The sequence below is a fragment of the Poromitra crassiceps genome (genome assembly GCF_964638095.1).
Source record: "Poromitra crassiceps genome assembly, chromosome: 15".
Classification (NCBI taxonomy): domain Eukaryota; kingdom Metazoa; phylum Chordata; class Actinopteri; order Beryciformes; family Melamphaidae; genus Poromitra; species Poromitra crassiceps.
Window position 1 is genome coordinate 2501869 of NC_139634.1, and position 21304 is coordinate 2523172.

At 43.2% G+C, this 21304-nt stretch overlaps 1 protein-coding gene across 1 annotated transcript in view; it reads left to right on the forward strand.

Annotated features, from left to right (window-relative positions):
* fbxo38 (F-box protein 38) overlaps positions 1 to 21304 on the forward strand; it is a gene marked incomplete at its 5' end in the record, with an annotated part of 165926 nt that overhangs the window by 34115 nt on the left and 110507 nt on the right. The window contains 2 exons of the mRNA XM_083652523.1: positions 15533 to 15808; positions 17944 to 18037. Coding sequence (XP_083508649.1) covers positions 15533 to 15808; positions 17944 to 18037 — 370 coding nt within the window. The remainder of the gene's footprint in view (positions 1 to 15532; positions 15809 to 17943; positions 18038 to 21304) is intronic.

Consider the following 21304-nt stretch of genomic DNA (forward strand, 5'->3'; position numbering starts at 1 on the left):
ATAGACTGTGTTGCATAGTTGATTGCTCTATTGCTGACCAAAATGTGTTATTGTAAGTCGCTTTGGATAAAAGCGTCTGCCAATTGACGTAATGTAATGTATGTAATGTAATGAATATGGAATATCTTTCAATAATCTTTATGACTAAAAGGCTACATTGAAGTAGAAATTTAAACTAGAACGGGCTAAATCTGCTGAAGCAAATTTGATTGTGCTTGCTCCCGCGTGACGCTCCGCCCCCCTTGCACCGCCCCTGCCTTAGACCCCACCCTCCCATCCAGTATAAATACAGCCTCAATCGGCACTGTGTAGCTCAGACGTGTTTGGGCGGTTGCAAGGGTGTATTAACTGGTTGCTAGGGTGTTTTTGGCTCATCAGTATAGGGCGTTCGTAGATCGTTGCTAGGGTGTACTAAGTAGTTGTGGGCCGGAAATGGGCGGGCCTTTGTGACTACAAGCAGGAGGAGCCAAGGAAACCAGGGCAGAAATAATTTTGATTGTAGAAGCTACGGTTCCAAACTTATGAACCAGAACGTAAAGAGGGCAGCTATAGCGCCACCGTGAGGTCAATCGGTGTCATTTTTTAGGCCAGTGTAGAAGAGTACTCTATAAACCTATGTACCCAATTTGTGAACAGTCGCTCTTATGGTTTGTGAGATACAGGTACTTAATGTTGCTATAGCGCCCCCTATAGGCGAAATGACACAATTTTAGTTTTATCAGCTCAGAGTACATATGTGCATACCTGGACCAAGTTTGGTTCGGATCGGACAATGTGGTCCGGAGTTATGGCGATTTTTGTGAAGTAGGCCACACCCACAACATTTCGGAAGTCGATTATATCACAACGGTGCGGAATTTCAAAAAACCGTGAAATAAGTTTTGTGCAGGACAGTCCACACACGCTGTGTGATGTGGTTTGGTGAAGATCGGGCAAAATTTGAAGGAGAAATAGCAAAAAAACACTTTTCGACAAAATTCAAAATGGCGGAAAATCTAGTTAGACGGAAATGGGCGGGGCCTATATCACCAGATGCGGAATGACCCAAGGAATCCTAATTTTGAATGTAGCCCTTACGGTTCAAAAGTTATGGACCAAAACGTAAGGACGGCTGTTATAGCACCACCATACGATACGATACGATACGATATACTTTATTGTCAGTTCACACTGAAATTTGTCTTGCAAGACAGCGGCAGTCCCATGCACAAACACATGACAAAGAGAACAGAACCAAAAAATACAAAGATACATACACACATACAGCACACAGAGAGCACTGGTCACTGCTCCACTGACCCTCGGCCATGTTCTTGATTAAGCCTCAGGATCGACTGATGTTTGACCATCTGGTCAAATAGTGTAATTTTCCCGCACATAGTAAAAGGTGACTCTGTAAACCTACCTACAAAGTTTGGTAATGGCAGGTCATACGGTGTCTGAGCTAGAGCTAATATAATGCCAACGATTTCGAAACCCCATTCAAGTGAATGGGAAAAAAAATCGTACCTTAACGCGAATATCGCGAAAACCGGCTAACAAAACCCTTAGCAATCCAAATGCGCACGATTCCTCAATGCGCACGTTTTGATGTCTCCCATGTCTGTGTAGTGTGAAAACTGTAGGAGAAATGGCGAACACAACTTTTGGATAGAAGAAAATATAAGAATAATAAGTATGAGAGATTCTAAGATTGTGTTTGCTCTATCAGTTAGCACAATAATAATTAACTTGTTGGTTTTGGATTTATTTAGCTTCAAGAGTGCATTTTTGTTCGTGTGACCCTCAACACAGGCTTTGAGAATCCCGGGCCACTTACTGATACTTATGCTTAAATTAACACACTCATATTCTGGTTTATTTCAAGAAAAACATTTAGGCTAGTGGAAATTCTAATTGGCTGGTAACTTTAAAATCTAGCAGCCATATTGGCAGGTGGTCAAAAAAGTTAATTTCAAGCCCTGAGAGCAGGTGGTGACATAGGAGTGAGTGAGAAAAGGATCAAATATTGGTGTTTAAGACTGAATCACATCACAACTGTTCATTTAAAATGAGTTATTCCTCTAAACCTCACTTCAAATGCCCCAAATCTTTCGTGCTGGCGCCGGTCGGCCCTCAGCAAAACCTGGTAGCGAGGACATTTTTTGTGGCCCTCTCTATCATCAAAGTTGCCCATCCATGGGTTACGGCATGACAATATTTGTTCGGCCCCCGGCAACAATCTGGGTTTCTCATGTGGCCCCCCATGAAAAATAGTTGCCCACCCCTAGCCTAAACGCTGTTTGAATGCCATTGAATTTAATTGAATTAAACGCCAGAAGAAGCGGCTAAACGTTACATAACACTGACAAAGCTGCTAACTTGTAAACAAGCAAGTTACACTGCGTGGGATGACAAGCAAGATGCGGTGAGGAAGAGGGGATGACTCCTTGTCATGTTCCAATAATCCATTAGATGACCGAACTTAATCATCATGGTAAACAAAACTCGCATCCAATAACGTTAACAAGCTAACAGGCTAGTAACAGGCTTGCTGTCAATCTTAACATTGTTCTTCTTCTGCCGTTTTATTCTTCTTCTACTGAACATGTAGGTATTTTGACATTGACTAAAGAAATACTGCCGCCTAGTGGCCGCTTTTAGATAGGATTCCAAATTAGTGCTTAAATCAAACACATCAATAGCAAATGCTACATAAAACAAATACAACAGGGGGAGGGGTTCTTTGTTTAGAATGAAGTTACCAAAGTTGCCAGTTGGCAAATACCTGGCTGTATCTGGCCTGCTACCTCAGTCCCTACTAGTAGCTAGCTAGCTACTAGCAACCAACTAGGTTGTTTTGTTTTCTGTCTGTTTGACAGGGTAAGGCTTAAACTTTGAATGTTTATACATAGCTTAATTTGAACAAATTGAAATACCCGGTAGTACTCCAATTGCACAAGTTTAATTTTTGTAATTTATTTTTGATAACTAAATGCTTTTCAGCCGTGTAGCTGATTGTGACATTGTGACCGAGCCAGCAAAATACAACCTAATGCAAGAGAGTATCAATCAATCAATCAATCAATCAACTTTAATACATGTCCCAGAAGGGCACTTTGGTTTACATCAGGCAGTAGTGGTTTTAAACGATACACTCAGAACATTATTACTAGTTTGAGAGTAATAAAGGCACACTTCAATATTATACAATACATATACATTTTAGAGATGCTGCGATCCGATCATGTGATCGGATATCGGCGCGATATCAGCCAAAAAACATGGATCGGATCGGATTCCAGCGAAAATGACCGATCCAAGGCTCCGATATAAGCACTCCATTCCATGACTCCGCTCCAGGATTTCTATCCAGCATGCAGCAGCAGCAGCACACAGAGGCCACGTGATCACAAGTTACAACAGGGCTTCTAGTAGCAGGCAGCTAGCCAACTGGTATCACCGTAGCACTACACGGAACACGGCAACGGCATAGAGAGCGAGCGAAAAAACCCAACGATGTCCGCCGTGTGGGAATATTACACACTAGAAAGCGAAGGGGACCCAACAGCCAAATGCAAAACTTGCAATAAAGACATTCCACGCGGTGGCAGCGCCAGTAGTAGGTACACCACAACGAACCAAATAAACCACCTGAAAAAGTATCACAACGAGCTGCATGGGGAATTTGTGAAAGCCACTGAAAATAAAAAGCGTCAACAACCTGGTGGTTCCCTCAGACAATCCACGTTGACAGCGAGTCTTGCAACCCGTGAAAAACTCCCAAGAGAGAGCAAAAAAGCCAAAGAGTGTCTATCCCACACCCGTTGACAGTGGACACATAGGAAGATAATATGTGTAAATGGCCGAACGTAACTACAGGCAGGATTATAGCGTATTTTGAGGAATCAATAGACCCCTTATACGCCTACATCACAATGACAACAAGCAGCGTCAGATGCGCAAGACGGAGGCAGAAAGACAGACTCCGCGCAGCCCTGTCAAGTAGTTTTCCAATGGCTGGAAAACTATTCGAGCTAGATATGTCTTTGTGTTGTGCAGTGCAATGCCAGAATCGGAAAGCTATTGTAGCAGAGTATTCAGGTCCGCCTATTCACACTTGGTTAATAAAATAATAAACGATAGAGCCAGGCTGTAACGCTATAGCTTCTCCCCACATATCCTGTTCTACGCAACTCGAGGGAACATACGCAGACTCGCACACACGCAATAGAACACAACACAACACTGAACAGTCTGTTACACTATCAACAAAGCAAGGACTAAAGTTTTACCGAATCCCGTCAACTCATAGCCTACTGCTTTTAATGCTAACCGTAGGTGTCTTTGGTTGCAAGCCGAAAGAGGAAATCGTTAAAAATGCCCGACTTTGCAGTGCTCGCTCATTTCATATCAGGTATCTGTAGTAGGCTGCTAGTAACATCCACATCGCTCGGTTAGGTAACAACCAAGTAACGTTAAATAATGTCATCATTATTGAGTTGAACTGATTGGAACGAGGACATCATTAAAAATGCCCGACTTTGTAGTGCTCTTCATAATCAGGTAAGCTGCCTGAAACTGTAGGCTGCTCAACATCGCTCGGTTAGTTAACGACCAAGTAACGTTACATAATGTCATTATTGAGTTGTGTGCATTATCAACATAACAATATATCTTTGCAAGTTACAGAATAATTATCTACGCTATCCCCAGTTATAAAGGAATGCACGATATGTATGACTAGGCTTGGCCAATTGACAGCGCCAGTGCGTATGGGTCTGTAATGCATAACATTGCTTATCACTAGGCGATAAGCTGTGGTAGTAAGCCGAGAACTGCATTTTAAAACTAAAATATAACTGTGTGTTGCAGATGGGCACAGAGCAGTCCTGACAGCGGGGCTTTTCCACAGTTCTCACTGTCTGTCAATGCTGGGCTGACGGCTTTTTGCCTACACGATGCGCGCGCAGCTCAATGTTGACAAGCTGTATAAGGGGTCTATGGCGGTGGACGGCAACGCGATGAACAATCTCAAAAGCTCTGAGGCGTACCAATATCTCCACAGCAACAAAGTAGGTCGTGTGCTCATCTACAAACACGACGGCTTTGTTTACTTGAAGGCAAGTGTTGTCAGTCAGTCAGACTAACGTTAGGTTACTGTCCTCTCCTCTGTCACAGTCAGTCAGACTAACGTTAGGTCACAGTCCTCTCCTCTGTCACAGTCAGTCAGACTAACGTTAGGTTACAGTCCTCTCCTCTGTCACAGTCAGTCAGACTAACGTTAGGTTACAGTCCTCTCCTCTGTCACAGTCAGCCAGACTAACGTTAGGTGTCTCTCCATTCAAAAACAACACAGTTTGCCTTGATCACTGCAAAACATGACATGCCGTGTATAGCCTCCACACAATAGGGCTACACACGGTAAATCATGGTAAATACGAAGCACAATACCCGCCGTGTTAAACAGAAGAAGACTGGGATATTAACTTTAAGGCGACTCACTTCTAGACTTGAATGAAATTGTATTCACTTACTCACTGCTCCGTGGATTACCATTTTACAATTTCGGAGCCGAAATTGTAACATAGCAACGTTGGTCCACAAACGTTGCTATTTTACAATTTTTTTGGAGATCGGGTTGGGATTATAACGTTAGTTTGCCGAGTCGCACCTGGTAATCCAGAAATGGCGTTATGGTACAAGAAACTTTAAATTAATAACGTAGTAGCTGATGTTATCCATCGTTGTAAAAAAGTTTTGATATTTCGGCTGCTGCCTTCTGATGTGCTCGCTGCTGTGGACGCAATGTGGACTTAAACGGAAGCCGGGGACACGAAAGGCTGCTATGGCGCCGCCCTAGGAACGGCCCAGGAAACTCATCTATAACAGAGCACATTGCCCAGTTTATAGTGCTCGATGACCAGCCACTGTCGGTGGTTAACTCATTGAGTGCCAGCCACTTTTGGAAAACGGATGCTCCCAGTGCCAGAGTTTCAGAGTGTTTTCAGTGATTTCTCGAGGCCCACAGAATATTGTGTGATATTACTATGTAAACACCGAGACTCTCTTCTATCATCAGCAAAAAAAAGTTTATTGATATCATTTTCCGTTCTTTAGTTATGAGCCGAGAAGGTAGGTTGATTTCAGCAAAAAGAGACGTTTCAAATTAGAAGCTGAGATAATTAGCCTTTTGTGAAATGAAGCATTTCAAGCACATGACTGACTCTGAAGCTAATATTTTCTGATGTAGTCACACCTCAAAAATAATTTCCTTCAATAAAACAGTGAAAACAAAGGAATTTTGTTTGGCAAAATAATATTTTTTAGCTGCAACCAGCAGCGCTGGCCCCTGCGTGCGCTGCTGGTTGCAGCTTCTTGCTGGTCTTGATTTACTGCTGGTGGGCATCAGATATTCTAGCTTGCGTTTGCCAATCCTGTCCTGCTGTCTGGGTCTGTCTGGGTCAGTGTTGTATGCTGCCCTGCGTGCCCCACCCCGCTCAACTGCAAACCCCTCCTCCGTGGGAGTGTCTCTGGTGGCTCTCTGCTGCGTTTGCTCTGTACTGAAAAGTGCGCTACATCCAGCTTTTTTACAGCGTTCCGCATGTATTTGTCACCGGCTCCCATGCTTCCAGTTGAGAATAATAACAACTCCACAACTAATCATGCGGATGGGCTATCGCAGCGGACACGGAGGGGCTCAATTGTGGCAGCAGATTGACGGTTATGCTTCATGCATATCGATGCATACGGATGCGATTTCCGTTTCCCCATGACTTCTTCTCTGTTTTTTCCTCGCCTTTCTGTAATCTGGAGAGCACTGTCGCCACCTAATGGGTCTGTAAAATAGCTTTTACACATTCAACATCCACCATACTTTCACAGGAGATGGATCAGGCTTTAATCCACGTCCCACCGTCAAAAAACGCAATTGACGACTTTAGTCGTCATTGGCACTGAACGTTACTATTTGAATCGACGACTATAGTCGTCATTGGCACTCAATGAGTTAATAATGTCGGGTTTAGACGCTTGGTAGAGCAGCTGGAGCCCTGCTACGATATGCCCAGCCGGAGTTATATCACTGACACAGCCATCCCGCAGATTTATAAAAAGGTGAGAAGTTTCCTGTCTACATATTTGGGAAGTGCAAATGCAGTTAGTTTTCCAGACTACAAAATCAGTACTAAAAAGTAAAGCTAAAAATGTTTGTTGCCTGCTAGCTATCAGACAGCATAGAGAGGCTTAAATATGTGCTGTATCGGTATCGGATCGAAATCGGTATCGAATCGGGTATCGAAATTTGATCGGAATCGGATCGGTTTTGAGGCTAAAATATCGGAATCGGATCGGAATTGAAAAATCTCGATCGCAGCATCTCTATACATTTGTTGCAATATGTACAGATTCCAAAAGACCATCTACTCCCTGCTGCCAGTCGCAGCGTGTGCTGCACCCTTTGCAACTAGCTCATCAACAAACGCAAGAGTCTGCCATAACATACAGCGCCAGTTTTGGATGTGTCAGAGGAAAAAAAAGGGGGGGGGGGGGAGAGGAGGATGCAAAAAGCTAGGGGGAGTGTGTGAAAACAGCTAGGGATGTCGAAAATCATAATTTTTCTTGACCGACAACCGACCCTCATTAGCCGACAATTGTCGGTTAACCGAGAATATTAAAATGCGCCACATTAAACCATTACCACAACAAATGCTTGATTTTTTTTTCATTATAAAGCGTTTATTTTTTACATCTACAAGCAGAAAAAAACACATTAACAAAACGAGAAAAGACAAGTTGAATCCTCCAGCCATCTAAACAAAAACATTCCTCAGATAGGCTATGATAGGAGCTGCACGCATTGCAGAAGGGGGAAATACGGAGGGAAAAAACCCATACTCACGCTCACAATTCTTAAATGAATTATCTTACTGCATGTGTCGTAAATAGTCTAATAAAACCAGCAGAAACTAATTTTAAAAGCTCAGAACGAAACGTGTCGCTAATTGAACGAATTTCCACTTTGAATAGCACATCATGACACCGCCCCAAGCCTTCACGCTGCAGGGCGCACTGACGAAGCGCTTATTGCTCTCTCCTCCTTCTGACATTCTCACTAATTCAACAGTGCTTTTGAGATCTGCAAAAAATAGTTTGCTTCTCTCTCCACGCTTCTCCCTCTCTCTCTTTATCTGCGACGAGGGCTGTAGGTGGCTATTATGCTCTCTGTGTGTCCGGCTGCACGACATGACGAGTGCAGCAAGTCCGCACGCTGACAGCTGTCCGCATTGCGGGACTCGGGAGGATGAACAAATTAAGCAGTCTGTCCAAACTTTTTACCGATCTAATGAGATGCAGAGAAATAATTATATATTAATAGCCGATGTGTTTAGAAGAGCATTCTCACTCTTGCTGTAATCGTTGTGGGATTATTACACCTGAGAGACAGACAGACCCAGAGAGAACTCAATTTACGGTAAAAGTGTGGATTCCTCAGTGAATCGATGTGGAAGACGCAGCTTGTTTTGAAACGCGTCATTGAAAGTAACCTCATGGTTTCATGACAGCTGCTGGAACACAGAAGGAGCATGACTGACTGGCTCGCTGTAGTCTGCACAGGGCAGGGCGTCTTCTCCCGTCTGGTCAAAGCAGAGGGGAGGCGGGGGTGTGGCGCATGTGTGGAGCTGAGTTTATCACAGAGCACATCTCGCACGCGGGGGGAGAGGCGGACAGTGAGAGAGACAGTCAGGGCTGACAATGCACACTGCTTTTCTATTTGGAAAAGCCTTTCTCTAAATGAATGTTGTTCTGGCAGTGGCAGGAGCTTTTAATTCCTATATAATGCTGCTACAGTAACTACTTAGGCTACGTTAACATTGTTGCTTACCGTGAGGGGAAAAAAACACCATATTGGCAACACGTTGTATGCCAATTTAACTCATTGAATGCCATGGACGTCCTTCGACGTCCAATTAAATAGTGACGTAGAATGCCACGGACGTCCTTCGACGTCCAATGCGTTTTTTGACGGTGGGACGTCGATCAAAGCCTTCCGCAGCTCCTGTACAACTATAGTAGCTATTGGAGGTGTATAACCTATTTTACGGACTCATTAGGTGGCGACAGTGCTTGCTCGGTGCAGTCCAGATTAGAGACAGGTCCGAGAAACAGCCTAAAAGCCGTGGATCAAAGACAACCCGATGCATGCTCCCAGAGCCATTTGCTCTGTCGCGGGAGCTGACATTGGCTCCGAACAGGAGTCAATCCGCGCTCACAACTGAGCCCCTCTGTCCCTGTCTGTCTGTCTGTCTGTCTGTATAGTTTCTCCAACCGATTAGCAGCCAGGAAAGCAGCCCCTGACGCCAAACCATTCAGCAATCCGGGTTGGCTCTTCCCTGCTGTGGCGCTGAGAGCCGACAGCAGCACACAAACGCAGCACTCCGAAAATATAATGGTTGCGTGAGGCTGTGTGCAGTGTGGGGAGGAGTTTACGGGGGGAGGGGGGGAGGGGGGTGGTGCACGCAGGGCATCACACAACAACTACGTCACTACATCAGAAAATATTATCTTCAGACTCAGTGAATGTGCTTGAAATGCTGCATTTCACAAAAGGCGGATTATCTCAGCTAATAATTTGAAAAGCCTGAAAACGCTGAAAACAACCTATCTTCTCCGGCTCATAACTAAAGAACGGAAAATGGTATCAATAAACTTTTTTTTGCTGATGATACAATAGAGCCAGCTCGTTCTTGTGCGTGTTCGGTGTTTACATAGTAATATCACACAATATTCTGTGGGCCTCGAGAAATCACTGAAAACGCTCTGAAAACTCTGGCACTGGGAGCATCCGTTCTCCAAAAGTGGCTGGCACTGAATGAGTTAATATGCAAATTAACTGTTTGACCGACATGCTTAACCGACCAATGACGTTGTCGGCGGTTAACCGGTTAACGGTTAACCGTCGACATCCCTAAAAACAGCATTCCAATTGATTTCCGCTCCAGACATGGTCTCCAACTAAGCACTTCCATGCAGAGCAGTGAATTTCTCCAAAATGTGATCCATCTTGCGATTCTGATCAGAAGTCATAACAGTCTGAGTACTCACGGCTCGGCCCCTTGAATGGCTCCCATCATTTTTACTTTCCGATAGACTAGGGCAACGCTCAATCCAAGAAGCAAATGTCCTGCTATCATAAATCCAAATATGTAAACTTCTTCGATGTCCTCAACCGAGAGAGCCGCCAGGCAGACAGCCCGCCACTTCTCCCATGAGTCCATCATATAGCCCGCAGAAAAAGTACCATCTGGGCAGATAGGTTCCCCCGAACCAGCGATTCTCGTTGGATTCTTTTTTGTCAATTGCGTTGAGAGACCAGCTTATCAGTTCCATGATTACTTCAGATAGTTTTGAAGAGACAGTGCAAGAGTAGCCCGGTCAGGACGAGTGAGCAGGCAGTGGGAGAGAGGGAGAGACGAGAAAAAGCGACCGCCTTCGTTGAGAGCAGAGCAAGAAAAGCAAGAGTATGTTCACTGTGTGTACTGTTTACTGCTTTAAACAGGGCCATGCTGTACCAGTTTGTGACACTAGGTGGAGCACTAGTACTGCCTGTTCAAAATGAATGCCCATGGTTCAATAAAAAATAAAAATAATTTTTTGTTGTTGCTTTTTCCGACGTTGTACCGTACCGAACCGTGACCCCAAAACCGAGGTACGTACCGTACCGTGACTTTTGTGTACCATGACACCCCTACTGATACGTTTCTACAGCTCCAAGCTGGAAGCTGGTTTCCACGCCCACAAAACGCTGCGGCACAGCGGAACAGCGATTTTGCCATTGTAAGTGTGTATGAGGCGTGAAAGCGAACCAGACCAAATGAAAATCGCAACAATGTTGCAACTTCATCCCCCCGAATCGCACAGAGTCCACCAACTTATGTGTGAAAGCAACCTCAGACACGCCTTGACTGACTTTTGTCGCATTTTGCTCAAACGTCCACTTGGACTCAAGGATGAACTGATTAGATTTTGGTGGTCAAAGGTCAAATTCAAGGTCACTGTGACCTCACGAACGCCATTTTCTGCCTCGTTAAAGCGATATCTCAGGAACACCTTGACTGAATTTCGTTTCGTTAGGGCTGTCAATCTTACTCTATAATCCAATTAAAATTTCAGTGCTTTATTATTTTAATATTACATTTTTATTTAAGAATTTAAAATTAATTTTTAATTAACACATTCACTGCCAGCCATTTTTTTTTTACTGTAGGTAGCTTCTGCCAGAGGGTTTTTTTGAGGATTCTGGCTCATCTTTCAAGACCCGAGGATTCTTTTCTGCTAAGATTTTGTGAACACAAAATATCTCAAAAGAACTAATAGAATGTGTGCTTTCTCTGTCTAAAAGAGTTAGTTTGTAGAGTTAGTAGTTATGTAGGCATTAGCACTTGAATACAGCATGGTTTCAGCGTCTGAAAATTTAAGCTGAGATAAATAGCTTTTTGTGAAATTCGATAGAACAGTCACTTTAACCATTCATTTTTGGCATCAGTAAGACGTCAGACATCTAAACAATAGTTTTGAACAGTAATTTCCTCCATAACAGCAGGAAACCCCCCTCTACTTCAAACTCCTCCCTCCGTGTGTGTTCTTCTTGGCTGCAGCGGGCGTGTCACAAGCTCGTTTCTGCTGCTGCTGCTCCTGTCTGCTGGCGGCCGCTGGGCGAGGATGGGCTCGCTCGTTTCTTGGGGTTTCGGTTGAGAAACCCCAAGAAACGGGGTTTCTTTTGCGATTCTGGTCTTATTTATGCTGTGTGTTTCAAAGTGTGTTGCACCCATAATCTATTATGCAAATTTGCAATCCCCCACCGCCAGCAATCAGCGCGAAAGCGAAAGCGTTTTCGCCAATCCATTTTACAGTATGAGAATGGTTTCATCGCGCGTTCCCCTGCAGTTTTGGCTCGACTTTTTCTAGTCTGGAGAGCACTGTCGCCACTTAGTGGGTCGGTGGAATGGGTTGTACACGTTCGGTGGCTCCAATATTTTTATAGGAGACGTGGGGGGCGTTGATCCACGTCCCACCGTCAATTTTTTTTTTTTTTTTTTTGACGACTCAACTCGTCATTGGCAGTCAACTGTTGGATTTTTTTTGACGACTCAACTCGTCATTGGCAGTGAACGTGTTGACAAAAAAATAAAAAAAAAATAAAGCATTTTTATTTTGTTTCAGTCCGAGTGAAATGTTATGTCTCTCCTGATTCTAAATATAGTTGAATCGCTTGCTTAGACCAAGTAAACTATTTTCATAAATAAGCATTTTACGAAATGTAGATGGAAAAATGAATGGCGGATGAAATCCCTTGGGTTGTATGCTGAATGCAGAAGAGAACATGACTTTGCTGCTATGCGGCAATCCCATTGATGTAGGCTATTAAAAAGAATGGGACACACAACTGTGTGAAACTCATCCTGAAGGAATGGAAGTCCCCCTCCTCACCCTCTTTTCAATTGTGGCTGATGGATAGGACCTCTGTTATATGGATAGAGAGACTGAGGTTCCTGAGGACCAACTCACTTAAGAAATTCTCTGCTATTTAGGACCCATTTCTAGCCTACCTCGTTGAGGTTGGGGGTGACGGGTGATTCGCCGGGCTGATTTCTCATAGACCCCCTGTGTGGGATCCCGGGCACAATACCTCTTACAAGCATATAAGCACCTTACGTGACTGGTAGCATGACGTAATACTGAATGTCCATAATTTTTTCCCTCTCTCTCTTTCTTTTCTTTTCTTTATTTTTCCGGTGTCTGACTGAGCCTGTTTGTTTGTCTTTGTTCATATGTTGGTCAAAAAAGTTGAAAATAAAATATTGAGGAAAAAATAAAAAGAATGGTACACATGTTACTTTGTAACGTTACAATTAAATCCCTACACGGAACTTTTAAACTGGTTATGAAATACTGGTGCCTCTATGAGCAAAGGAGACCATCAGCGGGGGCGTTGGATATTTCTTTATCATTATTTACATGTCTCCGGAGTAGGCTCTAGCAGAGGAGAGCATCCGGACAGTAAAGCCCTGCCTGTCCAGTTGCCAGGAAAACCCGTGGCTCCGGCAATTGAAAACGACTGTCTTGTTAAGGCTGATCAAGGGGATCGATTTTATTCCACCAGATGCTGAGGGCAGCAAGACAAAAGACTGCTGGAAATATAGGAGAGGGAAATAACACACAAGAAGGTATGCTCCACTAAACATCTCCACCTCAGGCTGCAACGTTAATGTACTGCGTGCTCACGAGATTACCATTGTGTTTTATCACCGGGTTTTATTAATATTTATTAAAATCGAATGATATTTGAATATCGAAATTCATTCTAACAGCCTTACTAAATGCCCCCCAAAAAGACACTCAAACAGACACAAACAAGTCTATTAGTGATCCTAAAATGGTTGTTTGTTATATTAAGTTGGCTATTCAACATCTAAATTTGGGTCATATGGGGGGACCGGTGGGGACAAAAAACACTTTTTTTGTGTGATTATCGATTCTGGGATAAAAAATCAATTAAAAAAATCAGCAAATAAAACATCACGAAACTTAAATTAATCAATATTTTTGATCACCCCTAATATAATGTTTGTCACATCGTTTTGTCTGTCGTATGCGATTTTAGTATCCCAACTGTCCCAGAAATACCTTCTTGGTAGGGATGGGCATTTCTAGCAAAAACACTATTCGAAATTCGCTGGCCAAATTCGAATTTAATTCGAATTTCGAAAATAAATAAAAAAATGTATTTTTTTTTTTTTTTTTTTTTTTTTTTTTTTTTTTTTTTTTTGTGAGTGAAATGTTGCATTGTCTCCCCTGATTCTAAGTCTACGGCTTTATTAATTAATATAAAAAGCTTCTGCTGTGGATTTTTAGCTCAAACAAGCATTGCACCACTGAAGTAAAGAACATGTTACATGACATTGACATTTTCGAAAATAAAAAACAGTTTTGACAATCATGAGTGGTTCATTAAATATTTAGTAGGCTCAGGTCTGAGTGCCAAAGGGGTGCCAAAGTCACCCCCTCTCCCTCTTCATGGGATTTCATCTGCCATTAATTTTTCCATAAACCTTGCTTAAAATGCTTATAAAAATTGTTTTACTTGCTCAAACCAAGCGATTTGACTATACTTAGAATCAGGGGAGACAATGCAACATTTCACTCAAAAAAAAAAATTTTTTTTTTTCGAATTTCGAATTTCAATAATAAAAGTCGACCTTGATAATAACAACGATTATTCGAAAATTCGAAATTCGATGCCCATCCCTACTTCTTGGCTCTTACTGTGTCACCTCTACCTAAAATAGGTAGGTACTGTATGTTTAGCTATTTCCAAGGTTTCCGCAGGGTCTGAATTTTAGGCCTTAAAATGTCTTAAAGTCGAACTGAACCTGTTCGTCACGTGCATAATGAGTCCGTTTCAGACTGAAAACATAGTTTGTCTAAGATGACAGGTTGAGAGGCGGGTCATAGTATCATGTCGATGATTTTATTTGACAATTCTGGGGACTGGATTGGGCTTTGGCCAATCCTGGCGTGTTCCGCCTCCAAATTGAGTGGGATTCAGTGTGTTGTGGCGCTCCCCTCGTGAAGAGCCTTTTGACGGGAGGAGTGGAGCTCAGCGAGCCGCAGGCAGCCAGCTGCCTTCGTGTTGCCGAGCGGAGAGTGCAGCACGTCGGCCTGGAATCTCCGAAATGCGACCCCTGACAACCAAGCTCTCGGATGCGCGCGCCATTATCGCTGCTGTAAATACGATATCCCTGGAATGCATTTCTTTGCATTATTAGAGATTATAGTTTTTGTTTTTTGTTCATGTTTCTAACAATTGGCCAAGTTAGTAGTTAGTTTATGGGATAGGAATTCTGCCAGATGACAGGCACTAGGCGCCATTTTCTACTTCATTTGGAAGAGAAAATTATCCAGAAATGAAGATTTGATTGACAGCTGCATGTTGTGATATGATTGGTTGAAATGGGGTAGAAATTTGATAGTACTAGGTGACGTCAGCAAACTGTACATTACTGTTATCAATGAAATCTTGAAAAATGAACTTTTGATGTGAAAAAGTGTGAAAAACTAAAGAAATTAGATTGTTGTGATTTTGTTTGCATACATTATTAAATCGGTGCACTGCATACCCAGGTATTTGAACTAAAAGAAAAGAAAAGTCATTTTTGGGTTCAGCTCGACTTTAAAGTGGACTGCATTTAGTATATAAAATGTCTTATGATTTTGTCACGTCTTAAATTGTTTGTGTTATGAAGTTAGCGTTGCTAAAGTTGCATTAACTTCAGTCTTGCATAAACACTGTAAAAAGCCAGCAGCAAACACCTGCTAGTTTCACATCGTGAGCATCAAAGCCAGATTTCCCTACATATGCCTCATGCTTTTTTGCTAGTATAGATGTGAAAAAGGTCTTAAATTGCATTCATAATGGTCTTAAAAAGTCTTAAATGTAACTTGTTGAAACCTGCAGAAACCTTGTATTTCACATAGCCATTGTTTCTCCTAGGTGTGAATGTCCCAGAGATCCCCTGTGTGTCCATGCTGCGTCACCTCTACCTAAAATGGGTTCGTCTCACCAAACCACAGCCGTTTAAGGACTTCCTGTGCGTGAGCCTGAGAACCTTTGTGATGCGTAACTGTGCTGGGCCGACAAACTCCCTGAAGTATGTCCCCCTGGTGACGGGTTTGGCCTCGGCCCGGAACCTGGAGCAGCTGGAACTAGTCCGGGTTCCCTTCCTCGGAGGGCTCATCCAACATGTTGTGGAGGACAGCTGGAGATCAGGTGAGCAGTGTACATGTCTGGATTAACAGCTGGAGGTCAGGTAAGCAGTGTGGATTAGGGGTGGGACCATATGGAAATTTGTCACGATTGTGATGAAATTGTCACAACTATTAGGGATGAACCAATATGAAAATTTTGGCCGAACCCAATAAATAACCGATTAACATTGCTGTTACGGCCGATAACCGATATTAACATTGCTATTATGGCCGATAACCAGTATTTACCGATGTCGATATGATCTGTATAAAAACAATTAATAATAATTTTTTTTACATACTAGGGATGCTCCGATCGGGCGCCGATATTAATTGACCGATATTGCCTCTATCGGCTTTGATTGGAGTTCTCAAAAAAGCCGATCAAAGTGGGCCGATCACATGCGAGCGAGACAATTAACCATGCACCTAAAATGACTTCACTCCTCTCTCCCTCCCTCTCTCGGTCAGCATAGACACAGTGCAGTATAAGCTCCTCCCTCTCTCGGTCAGCATAGACACAGTGCAGTATAAGCTCCTCCCTCTCTCGGTCAGCATAGACACAGTGCAGTATAAGCTCCTCCCTCTCTCGGTCAGCATAGACACAGTGCAGTATAAGCTCCTCCCTCTCTCGGTCAGCATAGACACAGTGCAGTATAAGCTCCTCCCTCTCGGTCAGCATAGACACAGTGCAGTATAAGCTCCTCCCTCTCTCGGTCAGCATAGACACAGTGCAGTATAAGCTCACTCCCCTTAAAAAAAGAGGCCATCATGACACTGATCGATACCTGTCAATCATTCAGTCCCGCATTTGGACAATGTTCTTAAACTCAACCAATTCTTGTAATAAAATGACAGTGTGTTTACTTGGAAAGAGTATATTTTCACTTTTGGTGCATTCGTTTGAAGTGGTATTAACTCATTGAGTGCCAATGACGACTATAGTCGTCAATTCAAATAGTAACGTTCAGTGCCAATGACGACTAAAGCCGTCAATTGCGTTTTTTGACGGTGGGACGTGGATCAAAGCCAGATCCATCTCCTGTGAAAGTATGGTGGATGTTGAATGTGTAAAAGCTATTTTACAGACCCATTAGGTGGCGACAGTGCTCTCCAGATTACAGAAAGGCGAGGAAAAAACAGAAGAAGTCATGGGGAAACGGAAATTGCATCCGTATGCATCGATATGCATGAAGCATAACGTTAGCTGTGCCTGCAGCAGTCAATCTGCTGCCACAATTGAGCCCCTCCGTGTCCGCTGCGATAGCCCATCTGCATGATTAGTTGTGGAGTTGTTATTATTCTCAACTGGAAGCATGGGAGCCGGTGACAAATACACGCGGAACGCTGTAAAAAAGCTGGATGTAGCGCACTTTTCAGTACAGAGCAAACACAGCAGAGAGCCACCAGAGACACTCCCACGGAGGTGGGGTTTGCAGTTGAGCGGGGTGGGGCACGCAGGGCAGCATACAACACTGACCCAGACAGACCCAGACAGCAGGACAGGATTGGCAAACGCAAGCTAGAATATCTGATGCCCACCAGCAGTAAATCAAGACCAGCAAGAAGCTGCAACCAGCAGCGCACGCAGGGGCCAGCGCTGCTGGTTGCAGCTAAAAAATATTATTTTGCCAAATTCCTTTGTTTTCACTGTTTTATTGAAGGAAATTATTTTTGAGGTGTGACTACATCAGAAAATATTAGCTTCAGAGTCAGTCATGTGCTTGAAATGCTTCATTTCACAAAAGGCTAATTATCTCAGCTTCTAATTTGAAACGTCTCTTTTTGCTCAAAACAACCTATCTTCTCCGGCTCATAACTAAAGAACGGAAAATGATATCAATAAACTTTTTTTTGCTGATGATAGAAGAGAGTCTCCTCGTTCTTTGTGCGTGTTCGGTGTTTACATAGTAATATCACCCAATATTCTGTGGGCCTCGAGAAATCACTGAAAACGCTCTGAAACTCTGGCACTGGGAGCGTCCGTTCTCCAAAAGTGGCTGGCACTCAATGAGTTAAAAAGATCTTTAAAAAGTATTACATTTAACAGTTTATACCTGTAGACACCCTTTTAGCGCTGCACATACTCAATATTTTGCAACCTCTTTTGTAACCTCCACCCAATATAAATGATCTCTGTTTATGTTTATGTTTCAGGAGGCTTTCGGAACCTCCACACCATCGTGTTTGGAGCTTGTAAGAACGCTCTGGAAGTGGACCTGGGCTACCTCATCATCACTGCTGCTCGCAGGTCCTCAACCAACCACTAATTCCTCAAACTCCCTGAGGAAAAACACTGTCTTAATATCAGGGTTTCCGCAGGCTCTTAAAATGTCTTAAAGTCTAAAATCTATTAATCCGAATTTTAGGCCTTAAAATGTCTTACATTTGACTGGTCTTAAGTTGTTTTAGGTTATGAAGTTAATGTTACCTTTATAAAGTTGCATTCAAGTCTCCGCTGTAAAAAGCCAGCAGCAAACGCCTGCTGTTATCCCCAATATAGTTTCAAATCAGGAGCATCAAAACCCAATTTTCCTTCATATCCCTAGTTTTCTTTTTGTGACATTCACAATGGTCTTAAAAAGGTCTTAAAATGTCAAATTTAACTTGTTGAAACCTGCTGAAATCCTGTAATATATGATGATGTCACTGATGATATTACTGATCTACCGGAATTTGAATGTCTGTGGTCCCTAGATTTTTGTGATGTCAAAGTGGTGTCAAAAGACAAAAATGTTGAGAACCCTTGCTGTAGCTTATGTCAAGAGACATACAAGCATTAGCAGGGTTCCCGCGGGGTCTTAAAAGTATCAAAAAGGCATAGAATTTATTATTCTCAAATTAAGGCCTTAAAAGTATTGATTTTTTTTGACAGGGTATTGAATTTTGTTTACAAAGGTCTTAAATTTGTTCTTGTTACGTCATAGGGACAAGAGGATTTTATTTTAGCATTTTTTTAGCAGAAATAAACATGAGAGCAGCCAGTCAGTCTACAATGTTCATCTTGCACGTCGAAGTAAACGCCCATTTCCTACCGCATATCATCATTGTATGAGCTGCCACTGAAAAGAGTGGACGTCCTCTGGAAAACAGTGAAAAAAGTGCCAAAGCGACAGTGAAACTAGCGTTAATGGTAGTGGAATGAGGAGCTTGTTGTCTGTTTCATCCATAGACCAGTAAGATAGTAGTTACGAAGTAACCGAAGTGACAGTGGAAGCTAACCGGATAGCTAACGTTACTGTAGTTCAATCATGAGTAGTCTTGCAATGCCAGCCGTAGATGATATCTACGTCTGGAGCACAACTCTCAAAAGTGGTTAACGCCCGCCCCCAACATACGTGACAGACACATTAATTGACCAACCATGGACCTCGTGGGCGGTGCATTCGGAATGTGTGCTACAGCTAAATAGACCCCGGGTGAAAACATCAACTTTATTCATTCTCACCACTACTACTTCCCACCATGACTAAAACTGCAAACTTTGGCTGCCTTCTTTGCTCCAAATCATTCAGTTCAGATAATAGAGATAAACTACGATTATTTCGATCCAGGTCATCTATCAAACAGGACTTTACGATTATCCTCTGAGGAGTTTATTGGCAAACTGCATGATACAAGCCTGGCTGTTTGTGCACCCTGCAAAGGTATTCTCCTGTAATATGATTGCTTCTCTCTTCACGGTGTTCCACTCTGAGCGTGTTTCCTTGTCGGTCTGTAATATGGGAGGGACACTGTATGACGCGGTGTAGGATTACGCCGCGGGAATCTGCCTGGTGCCGCCTTCCGTCAGAGACTTGTGATTCAGACCCTCTGTCGCTGGAAGCTTGATGACGTCGACGGTGGGTCTGACTACATGAGACTAAATCATGAGAGACCAGTTGGTAAGATTTACCAAGCAAGCTTTGTTCAGCAAATGGCATGGCAACTACTTTGGCATATGACTCATTGTAAGATGACGCTCCTCTTGTGTTGAGAGAGGAGGGCATCTGTGTGGCCTAGGATAGAGAATCCCCCCGTGGGTAATTCTTCAGGAGTCAAGACGTTGGTGGTGGACTGGAGGGGGGTGGATGGGGTGACCCACAGCTTCAGTGGAGACGAACAGCCGTGATGTAAGCTGCTGCTATGATCCAACTAGAAGAGGAGGGTGACATAAAACCCTCGCTATACTATGCCCATCCTCTACGGTGATTGGCTCAGGGGATGAGGCATGTATGACATCACAGATGACATCATGCAGCAAGTATGACATCACCAATGACATCAGCAAGTATGACATCACCGATGACAAAGACGTCATGGGTTGATTGGGCGAGATATATCGCAGGGTGACATAATAGGATCTTCATGCTTGAAATTGCAAGAAACCCATATTAAATCAACAACAGCGCAGTCTAAGGGCCTGTGTCCACCTAGCGTCTTTTCATCAGCTCCGGCGTCTATTTTCAATTGTTTCCAATGGGGGGAGAGCGTATGCGAGCGCACACGGACGTCTAGAGAAAGTGCGCTGCGTCCAGCGTATATTTTCAGAGCGCTCTGGTGTTTTTGTGCGCCCGGCTCCCAGCGCTTCCAGCTGAAATTATTTTAACTTTTCAGAAAGACGCTGGTGTTGGGTGCTCCTTTTCTGGCAACTAATCATATGAAAAAACTATCGCATCAGAGACAGAAAGGCTCAATTGTGGGAGCAGATCGGCTAGACACTTCATATTTCTGGTGAGTGTTGAGCTAAATCACTGTATGTGTGTTGTTTGCTAATGTTAGCTGTCAGCTATCAAGCTACTACCACACTGAACTAACGTTAGTTTCAGACTGCTTCCTTGTTATATTGTGCGCCGAGATCAGCGTTCCCCAGCGCACTCCCAGCGTTTAACGTCGGAAAAAGACGCTAGGTGGACACAGGCCCTTAGGCAAAGCTGGATTTCAATGGTTTGGTTTTTCAATCGCCATTCTCATCTCATGCCAGGGGCGTGGCTATTCCTTTTAGGAGAAATATTCAATTTCAGCTCACCTCTATGACGGGGGGGGGGGGGGGGGGGGGGGGGTTGACAGCCAAATGTTGTCTAAAGGGAAATATGGTTCCTCTTAACCATTTTCAAACATGGGTTCTCGGACTGATGGGTGTGAATGATGGAATGTCACAGCCTTGAACATTTTTAACAAAATCAGTTTACTGAGTTCTTTGACAAAAAAACATAAATTTATTTAGTTACAGAACAACATTACTTCTGACAAATGTTACTAGAAGCTTTTAGACTTTCAGAAGGAACGCTCTGATGTTTTCTAAAACTTCAACTGGTCTCAGGGTCCTTCTATACTGTATGTTCTGCACAGTGCAAAAAAACAACTCTTTAATGTCGCAAGGATTGCTGGCATACCAAAATATCAGTTTGTGTATGTTTACAACCTGTCAGCATGTACAGTAAGTGCTGCTGCGTACAACTTAATTTAGTGTGTGGATATTGGAGGCATTTTTTGGGGGAATATGTCACTACTAGGAGAGGAGAATAGCACTAATTTG